At 37.1% G+C, this 25,759-nt stretch overlaps 1 protein-coding gene across 3 annotated transcripts in view; it reads right to left on the bottom strand.

Moving 5' to 3' along the window:
- Nucleotides 1-25,759, bottom strand: part of rbms3 (RNA binding motif, single stranded interacting protein) — a 317,367-nt gene that overhangs the window by 248,218 nt on the left and 43,390 nt on the right. For 2 of the 3 annotated variants that reach the window (XM_077547933.1, XM_077547935.1), the window contains exon 2: nt 7,365-7,522. In XM_077547933.1, the coding sequence (XP_077404059.1) occupies nt 7,365-7,522 (158 nt within the window). The remainder of the gene's footprint in view (nt 1-7,364; nt 7,523-25,759) is intronic. The other variant, XM_077547934.1, reaches the window with a different exon arrangement.

The raw sequence follows: 25,759 nt of genomic DNA, 5'->3' as shown, positions 1-25,759 counted from the left end.
ATCTGGCCCAGAAAAAACCTTTCCTCTCATCTCTGTCAGTTTGTTTTTAAACACAATCCACATAGGGCATCTCTGATTACCAGGCAGCAAGTGTCAACTGTGGACCCTGGAGAGCCATTAGGAATAATCTGACGCTGTTGCGTAGCTCCCTAAAACAGGTGGTCCCAGGGTCACCCCTTACATTCTTACTTAGCATACCTCATACATTTGTTGTCCAAGCATCATTCGGCCAACACACACGAGAGAGGTTATCTGGGCAATTGATGGTGATTAGCCCTCGCTTTGGCTTGCCTAGTCCCTTTGATCAGGCGCTGCCAGGGTGTGGAACGTCATTGTGTTTGGAAGTACAGCTCAGGATCGGAAATTGGGTGGGAGGAGCCAAATGAGAATTAATAAACGTGTTTGGAGGAAGAGAATGTCATGTGTTCCTATGTTAATCCAGATGAGAGGAAACAAAATCCCTCACTTTCTAACTTTCAACCTTTTGTCCAACGATCTGATTAAAACGATGTTTAGATTCCACAACCGGGACTGCAGACAAGAAGAAGAAAAAACGAATCTCTTTAATCATTGGAGCGTTTAATGGCTTGTAAAGTCTGCTTTACCCCGCAGAGTTTTGGGTTCTGCAGGCTGAGTTGTACATTTTGGCATAAGAAATCATTGGTTTGGACGGGACTGTGTTGAGCTTTGGTTTGGCCTTGTGCCTCAACCTGGCTGGTTGAGGCCAATAATTCTTTCTCACAGAAGCGGCTGTTCTGTACCTCCTCGTTCAATCATAGCCAGGCAACTAAGAGGGCCTCTTGCTATTTGGCGGTACACCCAACAAAGCCACTTTCCATTCCTTTGGCTTGTCTGTATACCAATATACCAGGCTGATGGCTGTGAAGAATATAAAACCCATCCAGTTGAATAAAACAAAGAATAAGCACGCACCCAATCCATTTAATTACTGGTTCAACCGCTATTGGCACGTCATTATAAACATGGTGAGAATGCTTCAAATACAGTATGGATAGCCGTAGCTCAAGACAAACTAAACTAAATTTTATTGTCAACAGGACATTTCATTTAAGTTTATATCTATAGTTTAAACAAACTATAGCTACGGTACGAATATTTTAGACAAAAAACTCAATGGCAATTGTTGATCTTATCAAAATAACAGTTTCAAGTAATTGTCAAACAGTGTATACTGCAAATTAGGGGTCCCAAAATTTGTTCCTTTAGCGCTTTACTTGGAAAGCCTGTACTGGGGAAATTACAGTCGCAACGCTGCAGACACGTCCGTGTCAAAATTTAGCCGTCATAAATTAAATATGCTTATATTTGTGGAGACTGGGGTCAAGTTGTATTTTACACTTGTACAGAATTTCACAAGTGACTTCATGTTAAAGATTAGATATCTCTTAAAGGGATACTTGACGCATTGAGCCATTTTCAGCAGTAAAAAGTTCAGATTTTGTCCAGAATGAATTTGATAACTTCATTATTTTTTATATAGAAGTGTTACCTTTAAAAACTATTTTTTTCCATTTGCTGTCGACTGAAGATGACATCACCTGTGCTTAGGAAGTAGGTAACGACCAATCATGACTCAGTTTGCTAACCAAACCCAGAAAACAGGTGAGCCATTATTGGTCGTTACCTATTTCCTAAGCACAGGTGATGTCATCTTCAGTCGACAGCAAGTGGAAACATTTGTTTTTAAAGGTATTAATTGTATACAAAATTATAATAATGTAGTTATCAAATTCATTCTGGACAAAATAATAACTTTCTACTGCTGAAAATGGCTCAATGAGTCAAGTATCTTAAGAAAAATGCGCCCTAGCTGTCACCATCGCCTTACAAATGCAATTATGCCATCTAGTGGCAGAAAAATCACAAATCATTTTTACAGTACAGTACATATTTTTAATTTTAACTCAATTCTATGAATTATTATGAAATTATGGTATCAATGACTTAAAGATGCAGCCATATTTCTGTTAGTTTCATATTTCCCCCCCACTTTTATGTTAAAAAGAGCATTAAAACTTAAATATATATACAAAAAATATTATACCGGTAGATTTACAACAGATCTCAAACTTGTGATTAATCGTGAGTTGACTATTGAAGTCATGTGATTAACTACAGTTAAAAATCGCCTGACGCCCCTACTGCAAATATAACGCCACTCAGTATGAATTGTTAAAAAAAAAAAAGAGTGGAGCACTGGATTTGTGTTTGCTTGTCAAACCACATTATAACATTTTGCTTCTGATTCTGGGGCAGCCAGGGAAATTATTCCATCATGTCTTTCTTCAACATGATGGCTGTGGGGAAAGTATGAAATTATTATACTGTGCTTGTGGTAAGCAAACAACACATACTTTAATTACATGCGGTGCTTTTGATACATAATTCAGAAATTGAAAGGTCTTTTCTTCCAAGAAGGAAGTATGAACTTTAGGAGGTTAATGAAAATGTGCCAAGATTGTGGCAGTGAAAAATTACAGTTCATAACAGAGGGGGTCCAGCAACAGTTTAAATGCTTTTCTTGGCATCTTTCAAAGCCTTTGGGAGCAACATGGTCTGCTGTCAAAAAGGCATCACTCGAGCAGTGGTATGCCTGCTATCGAGATAGTGGCAGGGTCTTCTTTTCAGTGCAAGTGTGTGATGCAACAATTTGGCTTCACTCTCTCTCGCTCACACACATGCACACGCACACATTTTTGAAATGGCAGACAAGCCCATGATACTGATAAGGAAAAACGGCTTAGCCAGCTAATGTAATAGAAAGTTTTTAATATCCGAAAACCTCAGTGCCATTTTTAGTCAGCATTAATGTTTAACATGGTCGACAGTCTGACAGTCTGGATGTGTAGGCTGTTAGAGGGGGCATGAGAGGCGGTACTACTGACTCCAGATTCTGACCTTTAGTCGAATGCTACAATCCACCTGCCACTGGAACACTGCATGGCTAATTAGTTTCAGTGGCATTGAATTTTTACTGGCACAGCACACCTCGGGCAACCTTGGGGGCACTTTGAAAATGCACATAGACAGAAAATGATGGGGGTGAGAAAAGATGAGGGGTCCATTGGAGGGCAGCAAGACAGATCCATGTCAATTATATGTATGCATGTAAATTAGAATGCAAACTGCCACAAATGTTAACATCCCTGATGGATTTCGCATTAATATATTCTCGCTTTGCCCTCAGAGTTCAAGACTTTTGTACAGCAAAAAAGTAAATACCAGAGTTTGCCGCGTCAGTAAATTTCCGTCATTTGCCAGTGGCCGGGCCACCCGTCCATTATCATCATCGTTATTTCAAGCCCACCAAATCGATAATCGGCAGTCCGTCACTCCATCATTATTATTTTAACGGCGCTTCCGTCATTGCTAAAATACAGCTTGTTGCCGCTATTTTAGGACCCTCAACCAGACCGTCACTCAGTCATTGTTATTTGAACCGCACTTCCCGTCATAGCTAAATTACAGTTTGTCACCTCTATTTTAGGACCGTCAGCCAGTCAGTCACTTACTCTGTCACCGTTATTTTAAACATAAATAATTAAAAATAAATAATTATAATAATAATTAGTTTTATTTAATTTTTAATAGAGATAGACAATATGTTTTTTTTTTTCAGGGCTGATACCAATGCCGATTATTAGTAATCAAGGAGGCCAATAATAATTTGAAGCCGATATTCATTTTCATTAAATAGGGGGGAAAAATTGGCGTCAACATTTTTTAAAAATACAAAACCCAATCTTGACTTAGTTGTAATGTCTATGTTTATTGAACAAATTTTCAGACTTTTCAAAATGTAGACTTTTTTTTTTTTTTTTTAATCTTAGACAATATACTTCATTTTAAATTTTAAAAAAAATGTTCAGGGAGACCCCAAGGTTATCAATCTATCTTAAAAAGTTAAATAAAAAGTTAAAGAAATAAATACCATGGCTCTGTTTTTACCCCAAAAAATACTGAAATCTTAAACTTTGACATTTGTTTGTTTTAATGTCGAACAAAAACAAAAGGTTCAGAAGGTTCCCAGAGTCAGCAGCATCTCTTATAAAGTTAGCTGAAAATTAAAATAAATAGTTCCCTGAGATTAAAATTATTTTAGCTTTACCTTTTCTCGGCTGTCAGATTCTGAAAAAAGGCCGATACCGATATTCGTCAAAATGCCCAATAGTCAATTATCGGTCCATCCCTAATTTGTAATTTGATTAGTTTATCTTTATTTTAATGTAATTAATTAATTAATTAAATGATTATAAAAATAATTATAAATAATTTCACCAATATTTAACTGAAAACTATAACCATAAAGGTTTCTATCGTCAGAGATACGGAAGTATGTCAATGACAGACTGAAAAGATCCATCGGTACTGACTCAGTTAATTACGATTTCTGTGACGGACGAAAATTCAATTTTGTCTGTGTTTAGTTGTTGATTTTTAAGTTTCCAATCATTCTCCAGCAAAATGGGCATCCGCCAGTGACGAGAAACCCACCTCTGGTAAATACATTCTGGAAAAATATACAGACCTCACTTTTCAAATGTGATTTGGTTTTCTTTGGCTTTTGTGTGTGTTGTTATTTATACAATTTACTTTTACATTTGTTTGGTTTTCAAACACTTTTGGGCGTCTCTAAAGGAATTTGTATGGGTCGGTATGAGAAAATGTTGCTTGACTTTTTACATGTTTACTGGGAGAATTACCAAACAGACTGGAAAACACGTTCCCATTTCAAAAAAATTGTTGAATCATGGGCCACATGAACTAGGACCTCATTAAAAATATATCCAAGAGATGATTATGGAACTGGACACTCATTTTGAGGCCTGTATTTCACAATCCGCAGGCCTCGCCTCCCATTAATGATCTTGACTTTTTTGTATGTGAACAGGCCTAATGGAGCCGAAGAAAGCTTCTTGTGAAGGTGTTTTCACTTTTATGTGTCTGTATGTGAAAGAGAGAGAATTTCATAGAGAGCCAATAGCATTCTGACTGTGTGTTTGAGCTTGATGAGGTCTTGGTCTACGATTCCTCAGGGAGGTGGTCCAATCTAGGATTTATTAGGCTTTATTGAGCTTTGTGAAGGCAGGCCTGTGTGGTTTCTCTATCAAGAACATTTTGCAGAACTGTAAGAGTACATTTGTGGGTCTCTAAAATTCACTAAAAACAGTTGATCGCAGTGTAATTGGATGCGCACAGAATTGAACATGACCTTTTGTATGTAATTCTGTATTCTGCACGACCTTTTGCAATTGTGTCGGTTGGTAATTGTGTTTTAGTTTGATCAAATTGGCATTTTGAGAGCTTAATTACATCCTGTGATGGAAACAGCAATTGGTTTCTACCATGAAGACAACGGTAGCGGGCAAAGAGAAGAGATCACGTGATCTTGGTATTTAGTTGATAATATCTGTACTACAAAAATTTTAGTTGATTAAAACAATGACATTTTGTGATCAGGCTTTCATAAAAGCTACTTTTTTTGTTGCATTTACATTTATTATGTTATTACATTGAATGATCTCAGGACTGATTTGGAGCCAGTCACAAGAGGGAGTCATGTCATATTGCCAATGATAAAACTCAATTCAACTCTGCATTTCCGTGTGTCTGGGTTATTTCAGGGCATTGTGACCATTGGATCTGACTTTTTGTGTGTGTGTGTGTTGTCAAGTTTTAAATGCAATGTTAGGCAAGATGTTCAAATCCATCCAATTGGCATCCACTTCCAAAACAAATCCAAACAGTATTAAAATCCAGCAAAAATGGCTTTTATGTGGTTGCTGGCATAATTCTCATATCATTTTCTGAAACTCACTCTTCCGCTTACACTTCCAATTCCATCACATCAAATTGTTTGGTAGTCTCCACCACCTGTTACCAACACTGCAATTACAGTGAGTGAAAATGCAATTTTGTGTCTGTTATTTGTTATCTTTGCTATCTTGCTAAAAAAAAGATTGCAATGTTAGTAAATCATATAATATGCAACACGCCCAGCAACAGCGCGCCAACTTAGCACGCACAATTTAGGATCCTCGTATAATAGTCTTGAAATTGTCAAAATTGGTTTTGGTTTTGAGAACAACCTCAGGGCTGATTTTGTGGCGGTCACAGAATGGATTGCAATTCAGCCTGATTTTTTAAATACTTTTTTAAGAATCAGCTCAAAATCCAAACTGTAATTTTCATGGCTATTGGATGTTCTTAAAGTTAACTTGTTATGGGAAAAATGCCTTTTGTAATTGACTCTGCACAAATACAAAAAAATGTCTTTATTTTAACTGTGCCGTTAAAAGAAGATAAATGTGCTTGATCGTTGATGTATCTTGACAGAAGTAAACTGAATTTTTACATTGAACATTTCAATCTGTGAAGAAAAAAAGCATATTTCCTTTTAAAGACCAAGCTTAGGTAAGCTATGCGTTTTCCCCATAAACTGTGTGAAGAATTACAGAAAGAACTCCATCAACACAGCCCTTACAGATAGCAGCTTATAAATTGTAATCAAAAGTGTTTTTTTTTTGTGATGACATATCAAATAAAAGTAATTATGTCACAGGTATTGCTTGAAATTTGTTATCATCCAACTATTTGTTACCCGTTGCTTCATAAAACCGAAGCTATGTTGCATTTCATTTTCACTTTGTTACCCAGCTTGAAATCCATTTAGGTCCCGCAGGGTGCTTTAGTTTTTTTTTGCTTTTCTATATATTAATATACACAACCTGCTTAGCACCAAAAAGCAAACACACCTGACAAGGCAAACATGGAATATTAGGCTGCAAAAGAAGACCGAAACACAATCTAAATCTAAGTCCAAATGATGACGGCACGCTGAAAATATGAATTTACGTGACATAAATGTGTCTCCTACCAAGTACCGTAATGCAAAATAATAATAATAATTATTATTATTATTATTATAATAATTATTTGTATTTACACACTCACACTCATTAGCCATTGCATGGGCTACACTTACACAATGCAATGCAAGTTCATTTAAGATCTCTTATCTCCTGCAGTTGAATAAAATAAGCAGAATTATAGAAGCAGCTCGGTATTATGCAGCACACTCTTAAATAGCTGCAAATGTCAAACACAATGATAAACAGAGTGGTGAATAAAGTATTCTGTAGCAAAGGTGAGCATTGATTTGATAGTAATTATCATGATTCAAATGTGCAAGCGATTTAATTTTGTGGCCCAGGTACGTAAGAACTGTATCAAATTCATTCATTTGAATTGACCTGTACGATATTTACAGCAAGATACAGCAGCCAGAAACACCTAATTGTGAAGTTAAGATATATAGAAATGGAAATGTTCCCAGTACTTACGGTTGACAGAGCTTGATGAGGTCCTGGTCGGTGGTCCCAGGTGGCAGGCCTCGGATGTACAGGTTGGTCTTACTCAGCTGCTCCGCCGGTCCCTGGCTGCAGCTGTTGGTGCTGGGGCTGGGAGGAGCCATGGGATGAGGGGGTGGAGCATAGGGCTGCTGGGAAGAAAAGATACATTTGAAATATTCATATTATTAATAGGATGAAAAAAACGTTTGAAATAGTACCATTACATGAAGAAAAAAAACTGATTGATTTACTAGCTGTACACTGAGGTACCAAATCCAGGTCCAGAAAGTAAAAATCCTGCCACAGTTGGGTTTAGCCTCAGATGCTAGTTAGCTAGCTCCCTAGCTAGCACCCATGGTGCTTGTTTACCTGCTAGGGAGCTAGCTAGCACTAGGGGCTAAAGCCAAACTGTGGCAGGGTTTTTACTTTCAGGACCTGGATTTGGCACCTCTGCGCCTGTACATAATGATTGGATGGGGCAACAATGATCGCATAAATTCACCAAACAGCCACAATATTATTTGCATATTTGTTCAATATAATGATATAATACCACACCGAGATCTGGGTTTGGATTTCTATGTGGACTATGTACGTATGTTCACACGGTGTTTCCAAGGAAATTTTCACCTACATTCCAAACCTCATGTAAGTTAAGATAATAGAATATCCAAAATTGTCCATCCTGTTGCTGTGAATAAAACAATAATTTATGTAAATACAATATTGATGCTGTATGAAGGCAAAGGTACCGTAATCCTGTTTGGAAGATGAAGCTCTTTAGTACAAATACCTCACAAATTTCACTTTTAAACTTTCTTGACAATAATAAGAGCGCAAAAAAGTAATACCACCACTTAACGGCCTGCTTCTGGGTCATTCGGAGTTCACTGATTCAAGTGCAATTTTTTTTAGCTTTGATTTTTATCATGGAAATGTTTTATTTTTTTATACGTTGCCAGCTGTCGGAGCTGAGATTCCAGGAACATAACAAGTATGAAGTAAATTGCTAAAAGAAAATTGGACGGTGAAAATTGGCATTTGCAACACTAAAAACAGGGCATGACAGAAATACATTGTTCCGTTGTCCTTGTGTTTTTTTTTGTGTTTACATTGAAAAAGAAAATGTGCCAAAATGTGGGGTTCCTTATGAATCAGTCTGGAAGCTATTACAGTACTAATCCTTACCTATATCTATGTTAATGATAAGATTTCAAAAATGTTACATCAAAACCCAATAACTTTCATGAATGCTGTAAATAAAGATGTTGGGACAAACTGCAAAACGATTCAAAATCAATAATCGTTCACTCAATATTAAGAAAAGTAGTTTTATTTATTTATTTGTCAAAGTTATGAGAAGAAACTCTAAACTGTACTTATTGGTAAAAAAAGGAGCCCTGCTGCTGACTGTTTTTGTTTTGTTTTTTAGGGTTTCCCTGGCATAAATGTGATTTTATTTTCCTTCTCTTTTTTTAACCTTATGTGTTACAACTACATTTGTTTTTGTTGTGCTCATATGTATTTTTAATATGTCTCTAAAACAAATAAAATGAAATGATTCATAATGTTGTTTTTCATAGAAATCACTTTTTTTTTCAATTAATCACAGGAAATTACAGAGCTGTATATCCCTAAGTGAAAGCCTCTTTTTGATACATCCTCCATGCGCCAAAAGGCAACGAATACGCAGTCCTTTCATTGACGGTCTTGTTGTGCTGTTAGCGTTGATGTACGGTACAGGAGTGCGGTTTTATTTCCAGCTCATTGCTATTTATATCTGTGCAGGAACACTGCACATACAGTCACCTAGGGGGAATCGGGACTCGGTGGGCATAAGCGTAAAAGATCAAAAGAGCGATTAAAGAAGAACAAAGGGGTAAGAAGGTATTAAGAAACAAATGCTGCTCTAGAATGATGGATGGTAAGAGGAGAGAAAAGGGAGGGGAGTTCACATGACTAAACATCACCTCTAGTTAACAAAGTTAACCCATTGCCCTCCCCAGAGAGAACCTTAGTAACCCACGAGTTCTTACTCACAGGGCACAAACACACACACACACAAACACACTGGACTGACATTTAATGTCAAGAGATAACAGAGAAATACCCAAGGTACAATGAATTTTAAAGTCAGTGTGTCTAGGGTTGAAGCTTAATGGTTTGGGTTCAATGTTTCTTTCACTGACCTGCATTCTATAAAAAAAATGTTTTATTTATTGTAACCCTAATATAAATATATACAATTCAATTATTCTCACAACAAGCATTCAGCAAAAAATGCTAATATTTTTAAATCAATTTGCCATTGTATTCAAATTTAGTCAACATTTTTTTTTATTATTATTCTTATTATCATTATTATCATCACTAGTATTATTATTATTATCATCACTAGTATTATTATTATTATTAATATAAAATATTATTATAAATAATTAATTTTCCAGTATTCGATTAGGCAGTGTGTATAAATAATAAAAGTGCAAATATATCTACCATCTAATTCTTTGATTATTATTTTTTAAGCCAATCAAGTATCAAAGTAATAACATACTGTTATGGCCCACGATATTTCGTGGCAGTTTTTTTTCTTCTTTTTTCGGTGTGATGGGTGTCCCTGATTGGTGGCCTCTCGTCTCGAGTGAGTAAAAGTTGGTCGGATATTTACCATCCCGGTTAAGGAACATCCACAAATTACATTTCCACAATGACCAATGTAAATGGTGGCTCGAGTACCACATCAGTCCCTAACTTGTACTTACTATGGGACGGCTGAAACCGTCCTCCTAATTGGTCGCAGTTTCATCTTCACTTTCAGCTTGACACAAACTTGGAAAAAGCCTGTACTGGGGGTATTCCAATTGCAACGCAGCAGGCATGTACACGTCAAAATTTAGCAGTAATACATTTCTAAATAATGCATATAATTGTGGAAACTGGGGTCAAGTTGTATTTTACATTTTTTTTAAATATGCAGAATTTCACAAGTTACTTCATGTTAAAGATTAGATATCTCTTAATATGACAAGAAAAATGCACTGAGCTGTCAATGTCTTACAAATGAAAAATGACCAACAAAAAACGGCCAGCATGTGGCAGCAGAGTATAAGAGATCAGCCAGGGCCATGTTGCAACAAGCTCTTTTTTGCCAGTATTTTCAACAGGTTTGTGAATAATGATGAAACTTAGCTATGTTCTAATGCTAACTGCTGCAAAACGGATACAAATATACTTTTTTTTCCAAATGAAAAAAAGAGAGTCTAATCTTTCTTTTTGATAGGTTCCTTGTTTTTATAGCAATAGAACACAAAATTTTGTGGGCCTTGCAAAATCATTCAAAATCCAGTAACAGTCGGGAGCGAAGGGGGTTGCCTCAGTGAAAATAGCTGGGCGTGAATAAATCTCGAACAGACGACTCGAGATTTATCCGCCTTTGTCTTTTACACAAAACTCAGCAAAGTGAGATATAGCTGCCACATGGTGTGTACACATTTATACAGATTGTCAACCTGGACAAAGGGGTGTAAAAGTGCTGGATTTTACAGGCAGTGTAAAAGGGGCTTAAGGGTGCATGTAATCACGTTAGCATGCATAAAGTGTACCTATGCATCATTGCCTGCTGCTTTCACCTTGTGTTCCCGAAAGCTTGTCCACTGTAGTTTATATTCTACTCACAATATTATACAGCTTGATGCGTGACACAAACATAATAGCACACAAAGCGCAGACTCATGCACAAAGTTGCTGTTGGCGCTGAAGGTTAATTGAAAGCTTTTGCCTCGTTCTCACGCTTTCTTTGTTTTAGCCCCACTAATACACTGGGCCCTCTTCCTCCTCCTCTTCCTCTCCAGGCTCCAGTCTTGGCTTGCATCCTGGGCTTTGGAATTCATGTGTCCCGCCCTATCGATTTGCTTTCATTTTTTAAGGTCAGAAGCTGAAATCTTACACAATGAGGCAGTGAGGGTCAAGTCCAGCCCATTACTTACATTGCTGGGTGCAAGGCAAAGAGCAAGGTTATCAAAGGTTGAAAAAAAAAAAAAGGAGTACCTTCGGATTAGGAATGCATGTAAGTGCAACATGTTCTTGTAGGACATGCATACATAAATTAAGGCAATTTACCCTTTGCCTTGCCTTTTGTTACACATTTTAGCATCAAAAAATTGATTTTGTGATAAGACCTTGTGTTACTGCAGAGTATAAACAGGTTAAAAGGTTGGCAAAAGAGGAAAAAGGCTGCTAAAAGTAAAATCTTGGTAAAAAGTTGAGTTGGGTATGCCGGATGCTTAATCCATAGACATGTTTTTGTTTGTATTAATTTTATTCTGAATTTGTATCTCACCTAGATCAGAGGTGTCCAAACTTTTTTTGCTTGAGGGTTGCATATTGAGAAATGGAAGGATGCAAGGGCCACTTTAAAATGATTCAAATTTAATTCATTAAACATGCTAAAATCAATCAAGTAAGCAATTGTATATATTTTCTAGGTAATTTGATCAACTGTAACATAACAGATTTCTGTGAAAGGATTTTTCTAGATCCACCCCTGCACTGAACAGCAGCCAAATCTCATTTCCACATTCAGAACTAAGGATATACCAAATCAAATGGCCGATAAAAGATCAAGTTAAAACTGTGTTAACTGCAGGGAATATTTATTTAAATTTACAGTTATTTTATGAGAGCTGCTTACGGCCCCTTTGAACTCTCTCTACTTTCTGTTTTTTTTTTTTTTTTTTTTTTAATTAAAACTAAGATAAGTAAAAATGTATTATTTCAGGGAGTTTGAAATTTTGGAATATTATTTACTATAGAAAACAATTGGGAGCTATTTAATTGTTTTATTTTTTAATGTAACTTTTTAAGACATTCTAATGACCCTGGACGGTACCTGAACTTTTTGTTACAATTTTAAAACATGTCTATTGGCTAAGATTAAAAAAAAACAACCTAGCCTTGATAAAAAAAAATTTAAAAATCGGTCTATTCCTAATCAGAACCCGAGAACGATCAAATTGTAGTAAGCTGACCATTTTAAAGGATCTTTGTGCAGTTTGTCACTTTTTACTCGCGACTGCCACATCTGGCCCAAAGCGTAATGTCAATTGGTACCACGATTGAATTAACTTAATCCAAAGTGAATATATTAACTTAATATATTCACTTTGGCTTAATTTTGGATTAACTTAATTTAAGTGAATATATTAAGTTTAATGAACTAATAATTAACTAATTTGCTCCCAAAAACGAACAAAAAAGTTATATTTAAATATTGCCAAGGTCCCAAAACCCTTTCTTATGCTTCTTTATGCTTGAGCATACAGAAGGCATTTGATGCAGCCACTGACCTGAAAAGGTCGCTTAAAGCAATTGTAGTTATTACAAAAAACGGCCAGCTGGTGGCAGAAGAGTATAAGAGATCAACCAGGGCCATGTTGCAACAAGCCCTTTTTCCCTAATGTTTTCAACAGGTTTGTATATAATGATGAAACTTAGCTATATTGTAATGCTAATTGCTACAAAACGGAAACAGATAATTGAAAAAAAAAATGATGAAAGAAGAGACTCTAATCTTCCTTTTGGTAGGTTCCATGTTTTTATGGCAAAGAGCTAGAACACAATATTTTGTGGGGCTTGCAAAATCAGTCAAAAATCCAGTAAAACAGCCGGGAGCGGAGGGGGTTGCTTCAGTGAAAATGGCTGGTGAGTGAATGAGTCAATTAAACTTAAAATATTCACTTTTGGATTAACTTAATTCAATCGTGTGTTACCAACTAAAGCGATTTTTTTTTGTTGGTCAACAATTCAATTTATAATCTTAAATTGGTTCAGCAATTCTCTTTTTAGAGTGCTCATGTGTCCCTGTGAATATACAACTCAGCCAATACATAGCACACACTAGATTTATCATACTCACTTAACGCGCTCATAAATATTTGTGAGTATGTGACACAAGCTCTGAACCTCCCCTGCATTGCTCGCTGACTAAATTAGGGCTGTGTAAAGCATTCCGCTCGTCTAAAATACAGTGCGGCAAATTGGATCCCCAGTAAGCCTCTGTCGCAGCGTGTCACAGCTGGGTAGGGAGAAGAGAGAATGGAGGTTTTTCTCATTTACCTCCTGGAGAGTTTTGAAGTGTCATAACTAGCAATTCTCCCACACTTGCTAGTTCGCGCTAGCTTTCCCTCAAAATCTCTTATTCTTTTATTTCTTTGTTTCGCCCTCCCTCCTCTGTAGTCTCCAAACCCAACTCCTCTCTCGCAGAAATTGTCACTATAAAGTGCTGTATTAACGCAACATCATTCTTAAATGTGAGTCCTTTAATTAATAATTCCTACTGGTTTAAGATTGGAAGCCATTAAGTCGTTCACTCCCAGCCATTTTCACTAAAGCAATCCCCTTCACTCTTCACTGTTTTATTGGATTTTGACAAATTTTGCAAGGCTCACAGAATTTTGTGTTCTAAGAGTCTCTTCTTTCATCAGGAAAAAAAAGCATATTTCTATCTGTTTCTGTTTTGCAGCAATTAGCACTATAATATAGCTTAGTTTCAGCATTATTCACAAATCTATTTAGAAGTTTTTTTCCAGTTATGCCATATACAAAATTTGTCATAAATGATGGCCCATTAGTATAAGATCCCCAATTCAAGGTTTGATTATGTCCACATCAAAATTGGGACATTTGGCCACCTAAGAGGAGATGTAGGTTTCAATCTCGCTCTACCTTTTTAATAATTACACTGTACAAGTTGAAATGTTCAAAACACATTCCTTTTCAAAGGGTGTAGCGTTATAATAGTGAGCTTTCCTTTCTTTTCTTTGGCCCTTCCTCGGGTCTCCTGACGGCCTCACGACTCTGGCTGGAAGTGTTCGGTTTAGGTGAACGGTATGGGATTTTTTTAATAGGTTTTAGGTGAACTAATGAATACACACACACACTCGCACGCATGCACACACGCACATACACATTCTCACCCACATACAAAAAAAAAAAAAAAGAGAGAGAGCAATGATGATGACATGTCAAATCGGTAAAATTACCGAATGAACAATACTAAGCTCTCCAGGAAAAAAAAAATATAATAATAAAAAATAATAATAATAATAGTGAGCTTCATTCAGAACAAATCAGAGGCTGATCAAAATTCTTGAAAACATTGTGTCCGCTTCACTGGTTCCACTGTTTCATGATACTGCTTGGAGAAAAAGCAAACAAAAACATAGATTGGCGAGCAGTGTTGTGTACGACTGGTTAGCTAGAATTGATCATTCTAAATTGTCTTTCTTTGTGATCCCGGCAACCTGTCTAGGGTGTACCCTGCATCCAAAACCCAAAGCCAGTTCATGAACCTAATGAGGACAAAGCAGGACTGAAAATAGATGGATGAGGAAAAGTGTTTAGAATTGATCATGTGAGCTCTCCTTCATCTTCATCGTCATCATAATCAAATGTGGAAACAAGACTTGTCAAGTACACAAAAGGCATCATTGCAGTGACTGGTATAATAAAAGATGGGATCTTGCCTCCATTTCTCCTTTTCTCCCTGTGCAGTAATAGCTCTGGGAGAGCTGACTGAGCATCAGCCTAGTAATTGGCCGTGATTTATAGGTGGCCATAGAAAGCCTGTGAGACCTCGCAGAGCACTAGCATCAGGTCAGACACAGTCAATAGCACCAAACTGACCCGACTCAACCACATGTAGAACATAAATACATGACTATTTGTTGACTGTAAATGCATAATGTCTCATTTTGTGCGTTCTTACACATACAAAAGAAATCTGTCGTAAAATCTGACAGGCAGCATCCTTAAGTGGAAGTGGGAAAGAATGCCTCTCCGCTCATGCTAAATTAATTCATTCTGGCAAAGTCTGTGCAAAGACTCTTAAAAGACAAGCATATTCCCAGAGGCATCCCTTCCAAACTGCCAGAACTAACAGCTCGCACTGCGCTCCGCTGCATTCACAGCAGCTTGGAAACACAGGAATAACACAAATCCCCCCATCTATCCTGGATAGCTGCTTGCAAACCTTTAGCCCTTAAACACGTGTTTTCGCAATCCCAGCTGCATCTCAAAAGATGAGGGAGGGGCGGCGAAAGACAGGCAAACCGGCGCTATTGTCTTATCCCTTTGTCTCCGGTTTTTACGCGATGGTTGAGGTAAAGCCATTGCTCGAGGCGCGAATGGTAAATCATTCCCGAGTCGCTGGGGAGCACTACGCTTCTGCGTCTATGGCCAAATGTTCTCTATCAGGAAGAGAAACAGAGCTCAGAGCGTGGAAAAAATGAGGATCAGACGATGAAGTAAGTAGGAACCGTACAGCTGAAGATGGAAGTAAACACAAGCTAAGACCAAAATGAACAACAGAAAGAGAAGGAAAGGTGAGTAGGGATTTCAAAAATGTAGTCATCTTTTGGCCAAACCAAAAAGCATACACATTACATGAATGGGTTCGAGGCACCGATAGACCAGCAAAACACTGTACAATAGTTCAGGAGGCCAATTATAAAAGTGCTGATACACACAAACTTAAAACCCACATTCTTTGTTCTACTATTGTTTTCTTTTTCTCCCTTTGCTCTTGCTCTAGCTTTCAGGTAGATGAGAGTAAGACGTTATGTTCCATGTCAAGACGCATGTATCGGGATACTAAGCCACGGAATTGTAATAGAAACCATTTCTCTCCGGAGGGGACACAGATAGGATGCAATTCATGTTATCTAACGTCAAATCAGAGCGCGAACAACGGAGCCTTTGGAGGTAACGAAATATATATGTTTTGGCCGTATGGAACATATTGATTCAAAACAGTGAAGGGAAAACAACTGAAAGACTTGTAATTGACCTTACTGTATTACAGTATCGAGACTCACAACGACAGCTGCCCTTTAGTGGCCATTTAACAGTTAGGAACTAGATATTAGAAATTTTAAGAATTGAAAAAAGCTATTCATTTCATGCAGTTTTAAGAGAAAATGCAATATTGGGATATATAGATCTTTATTTTAAATTATCTTTCATTTTTTTTATGTATTTGTATGAACTAGTGGTATCGGTCTGAAAAAAAAGTGTTATCAAACATCTCTAATTTCCATCTTAAATTACACAAGAAACACAAAATGTGACAATTATAGCAAATGAAAATGTTGCAATATCTTGACTTGGTGACATATCATAGATGTAATTCAAAAGAAAATCCTAATTTGATTTCAGACTGATTTTTTTTTTTATTGAAAATATACAGCATCATGAATTAACATGATATCATATACAGACACTTAATTCTCATCAATATATATATTTTAGGGGCCTCAGGCGATTCAAATTTGTTATCGTAATTAATCGCATGAATTTAATAGTTAACTCACAATTAATTACAAATTTTATATCTGTTCTAAATGTACAATAAAATATACAATAAAATTATGTTTCCCTAAGTTTCATACTCTTAACATATAAGTATGTGTGTGTGTGTGTGGGGGGGGGGGGGGGGGTAAACGTATGGCTCACATCTGTTAATCATTGATACAGTAATTTCATAATTCATAAAATTGAGTTAATATTAAAAATATGTATTGTACTGTAAAAAATGAGTGTGATATTGTATATATATATATATATATATATATATATATATATATATATATTGGATATTTGTGTTGAGGTCATTTTTCTGCCACCAGATGGCATCATTGTATTTGTAAGACATTGGTGACAGCTCAGTGCATTTTTCTTTTCATATTAAGAGCTATCTAATCTTTAACATGAAGTAACTTGTGAAGTTCTGCACATTTTTTAAATCGTAAAATACAACCTGACCCCAGTCTCTCCGCAAATATATGCATTTTTATTACACTTATTACTGCTAAATTTTGACATGGGCGTGTCTGCTGCGTTGCGACCCTCCAGTTCAGGCTTTCCAAGTAATGGGCGGTCATTAATCACGCGTTGAAAAATTTGTGGCATTAAAGGAACTTTAAATTAACTCAAAATTAACGCACTAATTTTGACACCCCTATATTTTAATACTACCTGGAATATATTGCTTTAATGAAGGTCCTTAATGCATCCTGTCCTAATGTGGTTCCTCAAAACAAAGCAACATCTGTGACAAACACGAACCTCAAAACAAAATGGTTCCTAAATAAAACTCCATATAAGCACACTAGCAGCCATGTTTATCCCAGACCTTTGATAGCCATAAACACGGGTTATCGGCGGACATTAACAACCAGTCAGCCAGTGTTTAGGTGACATAAAAGAAGCTGAAGTGTACTTGTGGGGAGTGATTATAACAGTTTGGCTAAAGGCCGTGGCAGCCATACGGAATAAAAACGGCATACAGCGTGAGCTGCGGGCCGAGCCAAATTGAAACTCGACGGACGTAAATATTTGGGTTGATTTGTCATCATTACAGCCATCTGGTTGGGTTTGCGTGCTCGCCAGTGTGTGAGTGGAGAGTGCAGGATAGATGGAGTGAGATAATGGCATGACAGACAATTTACTTTATAGAGAGTGTATGCTCTAAATGTGGGTCTCGACAGACACCCCACGCTAAAATCCTAGATTCCATAGCGTCATGGAGTTACTGATCCACCATGTTTTTTTTTGGTGAATTTCATAACTTGCTGATGACAAACTGAAGTCACATTGGGTAAACTATGTGAAAATATATGCTACAAGCATATCTACACAATCTTATGAGAGTTCTGTAAAAAATGGTTGAATAAAAAAAAAATAACGCAGTTTTGCTCTGCACTATAATTTTACCCTGGAGAACCCACGGGGTCAAATTTGGCCCCTATAAATCCTGCTGCTCAAATAACAAAGACCTTTTTTACAAATTTAACTTCAAAAGTCCAGAGTGCCACTTCTGACCCCTGCATGGGGCCATCTATTGGATGAATATTGCACTTACTGTACATGAGCCAGAGTGGTGGTGACAAGATGGCTAAAATGCAACAAATAAAACAAAAAAAATTATATTGTTCAATGTTGCTGTGTATTTGATTGATTATTTTCTTAAATTCTAAATAGTTTACTGACAGTTTTTGTTATTCAGATTTTTCGAAATAATACCCCTGAATCCTAAAGGGTCAAATTTCGCCCTAATCCTAATTTAGGGAATAATTTTTTTGGAAAAAACATATATTTTGGTGTTCAGTGAATTTATAGCACTCATTTAATGTATAATTCATAATTTTACAAAGAAGAAAAGGGTTCTTGGGTTCTCCAGGGTTAATGATGAATGAGTTATTGTGGTTCCCATTTTCAGTGGCTTGCCATTATCATCTCAGCCAAAACAGATTTTTGGACACAACTCTTGTCTTGGCTCTTATCAGACTGTGCATGCATTTGAAATAATGTGGCCGTCGAGAGAACTATACCTTTATTTAAAATGGTGATTAGATGTTATACGAGATGTGCCTGCATATTCGAGAACGCTGCCCACCTACACACTCAAGGGATTTCACCGTTTCCATTGTCTCCTAAACCATTCAGATGGGAGGAATGACGACAATGCGAACAATGCGGTTTTCAGCTTCCAAGATATGCGAGACCAAGAGGCTTCACAATTTTCACGTCTCAGCAATTTAAGATGTCTGTGATGTGTAACTGAAAACCACAGGACAAAATGTAAACAAAATTCAGCAGAACATGGAGTCAGAAGTTACACATGATGGTGTTATTCAAATCATCACTCAGTGATAATTTCGTCGCCGAAAAATATCCGTCATATTTTTCGGCACAATTTATTTTTGCCAGACGAAAATGAAACGAAAACTAAAATAGAAGCCATTCTCCCTCAACTGACTGACAATTTTGTCAATGACTGAAACGAAAACAACACAGTGACGAAAAGTCACAAAATCCACCGAAACGCGTTCAGGAAAAAAGAACCATTAAGAAATTGTTCACTGCACTTTAATGTTCAAACATGTTTACATTCCGCGTTAAATAAACTACAGTTGAAAATAGGTGTTTTCTGTATAAAAATTGAAATGAATGCTGAAGAAAAACTAAATTGTCAATTTAGTTGACTAAAATTGCTCTTTATTTTGTCGATTAAAATTGCTCTTTACCTCCATCGACTAAAATTGGATTAAAACTAAAATACAAAACTTTCCCAGCAAGATGAATTCTCGCAGTATTAGTGAGTTCAAAAACTTTGTCTTCATTTATTTTGTAAAAAAAAAAAACTTTTGCCCATTAAAAAATAAAAACATTCAACTCAAAATGTCAAATTTAGCTGTTTAGATGATAGGAACACAGCTTTAAGCTATTAATACCTTACTATTTTACATCTGAACCATGTAAAAATAAGAATGTTTCTGCCTCATATTGCACTTAAAAGTTGTCTTCCTAAATCCTAAATTAGACATTTTTAATTTTTTTTTTTATTTAATGGGAAAAGGCGTTTTACTAAATAAATGAATACACTAAATCCTACACGGCTATATTAGACATTTTGAAGCGCTTTACAAAATACATGAACAAAAAGTACTATTTATCTTTTTCTTTTTTATCGCTGATCCGAAAAACGATCCGATCCATGACTCAAATCCATGATCCGATCTGAACAGTGCACCACTAGTTGTTGCCCATTTATAAAGTTTATCAGCAAAAAATAAAAAATAAAATAAAAAAAATTAAAAAGTAGATTTTGTGTTGAGTTGCTGTAATAAGTACCTCAAGACTGGGTCAAATGTCTTCTTTTTGGGAAATTAAAATATCGTCACCCTAAAATACATACTGTCCATGTATCCACCTGTGAATATGACGCGCTCTAATCTTTGTTTGCACGGCCGGCAGGCTCAACAGTCATGAGCGACTGCTCTAGCTGACCAGGTGAGGAGAGTTATTGCTGGAATGTGAAGCCTGTCGGGAAGGGGGCCAAGAGTGACAAGGGACAGATTGATATAAAGAGGAAGTTGGAGCTGTGGCAGAATGCTATTTGTTACACTGTTTGCCAGACAAACAAATTTATGCCTCCTCTTCCAGAAGGTCAGCAGTGTTCACATTCATAAATAAGGACGTAATTGGGAAGGGACAAGCAAAGAGTACACGAATTATTGCCTATCCTGAACTTCAAAGTGTGTGTTTGTCACCATGTCCGTACGATATACTGTATACGCTTAAATGCATGACTGATTGCACAACACATTTTTTTTAAATTTAATTTTATTTGTCAAACAGTACGAGTATATTTTGTCCAAGTACCATTTTCAAAATAACTTACTAACTCAATATGGCGGATTTGAACATCCATTGAGTATATTTTCTGTGTTAATAAACACTCATTAAACATTAGAGATACGTTCCTCAAGTTCTTCTACTTGTAGGAGGCTATTTCATGGTGGTGGTGTTGTGATTGGCAGCATTCCTCAGAAGAGCCTCATTCTAGTATTCTCAATAAGATAAGGAATTCAGTAGAATTATAATTATTATTCTAGTTCACTGGAAATTCCACACCACTGCAAACGACTGCCACTACTGCAACTACGGTCAGTCATTACATTTTGAGTTTGACCTCTCATCTCGGCGGGGGGTATAAAGACCTCTGCATACGTCACAACATTTCAGCACACTGACTATTTAACAGAGGTGCCAAATCCAGGTGCATAAATTAAAAATCTTGCCACAGTTCGACTTTAGCCTCAGGTCCTAGTTAGCTAGCTCCATATCTAGCTCCCATGGTGCTCGTTTACCTGCTAGGGAGCAAGCTAGCTAGCTAGCTAGCACCCATGGTGCTCGTTTATCTGCTACAGAGCTAGCTAGCTAGCTAGCTAGCTAGCTAGCTAGCACTAGGGGCCAAAGCCAAACTGTGGCAGGGTTTTTACTTTCTGGACCTGGATTTGCCCCCTTTGCCATTTTAAGCAGGGGTGCCAAACCATAAGGGGGTCCAATCTGGCATAAGAAGACGGAACATAAACTTCAGTTTTTCACTAATGTTAACAGTTGTTAGTAATTTTATCCACTGAAGGTCACACTGACAACCACTTAAATGACATTCTGAAATGTGGCTCTTGGGATTTGACGCAAATATTGTGCACTCAATTTAGTTAAGAAAATTCCGATTACTCTGCAATGAAAAAAATAAATAATGGGAATATTTGTTGAATGTACTTGTATTCATTTGGACCCCCAAAAAAGGAACTATTTATCACCTGCTAATTACATCTTATTAGGCCACAGACAAAATGGTCTGGCCCACTTGAGATTGGCTAGCATGGCTCAACGGTAGAATGGTCGTCCCCCATCCGTGAGTTTGTGGGTTTGATCCTCACCCCTGGTGACCATGTCGAAGTGTCCTTGAGCAAGACACTGAACCCCGATTTGCTGCCAGTAGACCTGGCAGCGCCTTGTATGAGTGTGTGTGTGAATGGGTGAATGTGAGGCTTCAATTGTAAAGCGCTTTGGACACCATATGATGTAGGTAAAGTGCTAAGAAAAGCAGTCCATTTACCATTTAGATCAAAATGAAATCCTGCTTAAATCCCAATTCTAATTGAACAAGAAATGTATTGACTAATGAGATCGGGATGAATATTTACGTAATACACAACCTTACTGGGATGTGTTTAAAATGTAGCTCCAAAAGTGACAGCAGAATCTATGGGCTGACCATGCATATGAATATTGAAATATTCAACCTTTTTATTTTCCTTTTTTACTATGGTAGCATCAATGCATGTCATTACCTGCAAACACGATGTGGTATATAATTCTTCATTTATAGGGTTCATCTTCTGTGTAAGGCGCTGACATTCAAAAGGTCACCAAAAACTGACACACGCAGTATATTACCCAAATTAAAGAGTCACTGCAAGATGCATATAATAGCACCCTGGTGTGAACTCCTCTTATTTTAGCACAATCTTAATCACGGGGCACACAGGACCATTATCATAACCTGCTACATCATTATTCCATTGTGTCGAATAGTATTCGTACTGTAAATGTGGGTATCATAAAACAGTTTTACTGCTACTATTTTATCTTCACTTGAGGGCAATTGCATGCTGCTAAATGTGTTGCCTTTAATTAGGAGTGCCTAAGTGCAACATCGAGACAATCTGAGTGCAAGGATCTTGCCTATGACCTTGGAAAAATGCAATTTGAAATAATAAATAATAATAATAATAAAATATTTAAGTGTATTGTTGCTGACCAATACATGTTTTTTTTTTTGTATTTCTAAGATATATATGATAATCTTTTATTTGATTAATTAATCTCATCTTGCCATAATTGAAAGAAAATGGAGTGTTCTACTTATCTGCTACCAGCAGAGGCACTGTAGAGTCAGTCAACTAGTTTGTGCACTAAGGAAGCGCAAGACACTAGCAATGAAAACGTACACATCCTGGCAGCACTATTCTGTTCATAATGACGTTAGCTTTCAGCATCAGATGACACTTTTTTAAAATAAATACGCCAGTAGCCCTGACTTTGGATGTATCAAGTTAGCCCAGCGGTTAGAGCAAGTGGCTCCCGTCACAGTGTACTTGGGTTCAAACCCTGCTTGGACAACATTTTAGTACATTCGATGATTCGATACCATATCAGGAAATTGATTATGATTTCACTAAAATGATTTAAGCACATGCATTCAAAGCTTTTCAGCATTTGCACTTTGTCTGGTTAAAATAGTTGTTGATTATTTGATATTCAATTACTTGGTGAATTCATCGATTAATTTTTACAGCTCTAAAAGTGAAGGTACAAATCTGATGCAATGTTTTGGAAGCATGTTAAAACATGGTATTTGTATTGGTGGATAATATCACTGTTAAAATTGCAATGGTCTACATTGAATTGTTTTACAAGTTTATCATTGGCCAATTGAGCCAAAGGAGTATGACTAAGTAAAAGAAACAAAACAAAGTCCCTTATTCTGTAAAGCTATATTTAATCAGAATACAAGTGTACTGTGGACATTTTCGCCCTACGTTAGCCTCAGTCTAACCTTCCATAACTAAATTCATCCCCCGCTAGTCCTCCAACCACCCTCGCTTTACCTTCCCAATCCCCTCAGTCAGCTCTCATCTATCTCTAAATCCACTCCAATCCTCATCTGGCTGCTCGTCCTCCATTTCTCCTTCCTGCATCCCCTGCCTTATTTCTCTTCCGAGTCTCTCTCCACCTTTTTTCCACCCCCTCTCTACAAGCCATCGGGGAGTTTTTGCATAGTGTTGAGCAGAGTTTAGTAGGCCAAGGAAGACGGCGTGCCAGATTCTGCACGCCGTGTTAAGCAACTACCCCCCTTGAAGCAACAGCAGCATTACTCAACAGAAAAGTCTTCCAGCCTCCCAGCTGCAAATCTGCTGTCGCCAGCAGAATATGGAGATGCAGAGAAACGCTTAACATAGACAGTATTGTCGCATCGTCATATATTGCTGTAATAATGATAACAATTAACATTGCCTCAATTATGCTGACCAACACTGTACTGAACATTTTCCTTAATAAGGATTCTCTCCCCTCCACTCACCCAGGGCGGCGGCCATCTTGGCCAATTAATTAGGTACACCAAAGATTCTCTCCCCTCCGCTCGCCTGGGTCGGCGGCCATCTTGGACATTTGACTACTACTAAATTTACTACAACTACTACTACAAGTACTTGCTACTACTAAAAGTCCTACTACTATACTACTACTACTATTGCTACAAGTACTACATGCGTCTTTCCACCTTGCAAGAGTCAGCAGTCCCATTCAAAATTTCCGCGGGAATTTTTCTAGTTAACCTATATGGATCGTGAACGAAGAGACATACACTGTATTCAATTGAACACAGACGTTTTTGAGGAGGACCATGAGAACATTTCATTTTGATTGTCTTGAACGGGAGTTATATTTAGCAATCTTTGTTGCTAACAATAAAATACACATCTTTCCACGGGAAAATACAGATCTTTCCAATTGACAATTGAAAATCTGAAAATAATCAGAATCTGATTTATTAGCCGAGTATGTAAAAACACACAAGAAATTCACAGTTTTGTGGAATTTTCAATAGTTAGGCGAGATGAATAAAACAATCTGGAAAACAATTTGTCTTTTGGCGTTCTTTATTTTTGAAGCTTCAAAAATACATAAGTCTTACAGAGCAATCTACAAGAAGAAATGATCTGTGAGAGTGTGCAGTAGTGCTGCATTTGAGGATGGTCGGAAGTCGGATATATCAAAGTTGGCTTTTCCCAGTTCCGATCAGAAAGCGTTCGAGGCAAAAGTAAACAACCAAATTGGTGTATAATGATCAATTATTTTTTATTGTAGTCCTCAAAACTCATTTGGACCTGCAGCAAACTTGCCTTCTCGCAGTTTTGCTTCATTTATTGTTTTTATCTTTTTTCATAAGCATTCCATATATTCAGTAGTTCACCGTATAATTTCATGCAGGGAGATCTGTCACGTATGCTGTGATGTGAAGTTATGTCGAATATTTATGAATGAAGAAAGCTATCTAGTTTTATACTTGAGTAAATTGCGTTTCACTATTCACGGTCTGTTTCCAAAGGGGTCGCCATTTTAGAATGACGTCACTTTTTTTCCCGACTTCGCAAGTGGAATTTCCGAGTTGAAGGGGGCGTTCCCGTACACAATTCCTGGTTTAAACTCGGAAAAATCCCACTACCGACCATCCTTGAATGCAGCATTAAAATCATGGGAAGATTCTTGATGCTGCCTGGTTACGGTTTTGAGAAGAGAAAGATAGGGTCAACTAGACAGGAAAGCAAGCAGTCTCTTCCGACAGGCTTATCAGTTAAGGTCACCTAGATATTACTTCATGTAAAATAATTGAAAACCCCATTGTTAAAGGAAATACAGGTGTGTTCTGGAAACTGACCTGCAAACCAAGCAAAAGTTTGTGCATCCTCTGACAATTACAATAGATTCTTCAAGCACCTGTAATTTGATTGAGTTGCCGGCTTTCCAGGAATTATTTTTTGGTTCTCAGCGATATATATTTTTGTCTTCCAAAAACACTTCCAATTCCATCAATTCAAAGCTTGCAGAGCTATCCCAAATTTCCCATGATGACAACTATAAGATCCACCTAAGATAAAGCAGCTTCCTTTGTTACACTTGTTGCCAAAAATCTGCACAATCTGCTATAGTGAGTGAACACACATTATAGAGCAACACATGATGATAACAGAATGAATTCTGCAGTCTACAAAGCATTTTGTCTGGCAATTTACAGAAAAATGTTTACAAAATTATTGGGAGAAGCTTCATCATGCAACGACATGATGACCCAAAACACACTGCCAACACAACAAAGGTGGAGAAAGTGGAAGGTCTTACACTGTCCAAATCAATTACAGGACCTTAACCCGACAGAGCATGCATTTTACCTCCTGAAGAGGAGACTG

Source organism: Vanacampus margaritifer, chromosome 17, assembly GCF_051991255.1.
Source record: "Vanacampus margaritifer isolate UIUO_Vmar chromosome 17, RoL_Vmar_1.0, whole genome shotgun sequence".
Classification (NCBI taxonomy): domain Eukaryota; kingdom Metazoa; phylum Chordata; class Actinopteri; order Syngnathiformes; family Syngnathidae; genus Vanacampus; species Vanacampus margaritifer.
This window is presented reverse-complemented; position numbering and strand designations above follow the sequence as displayed.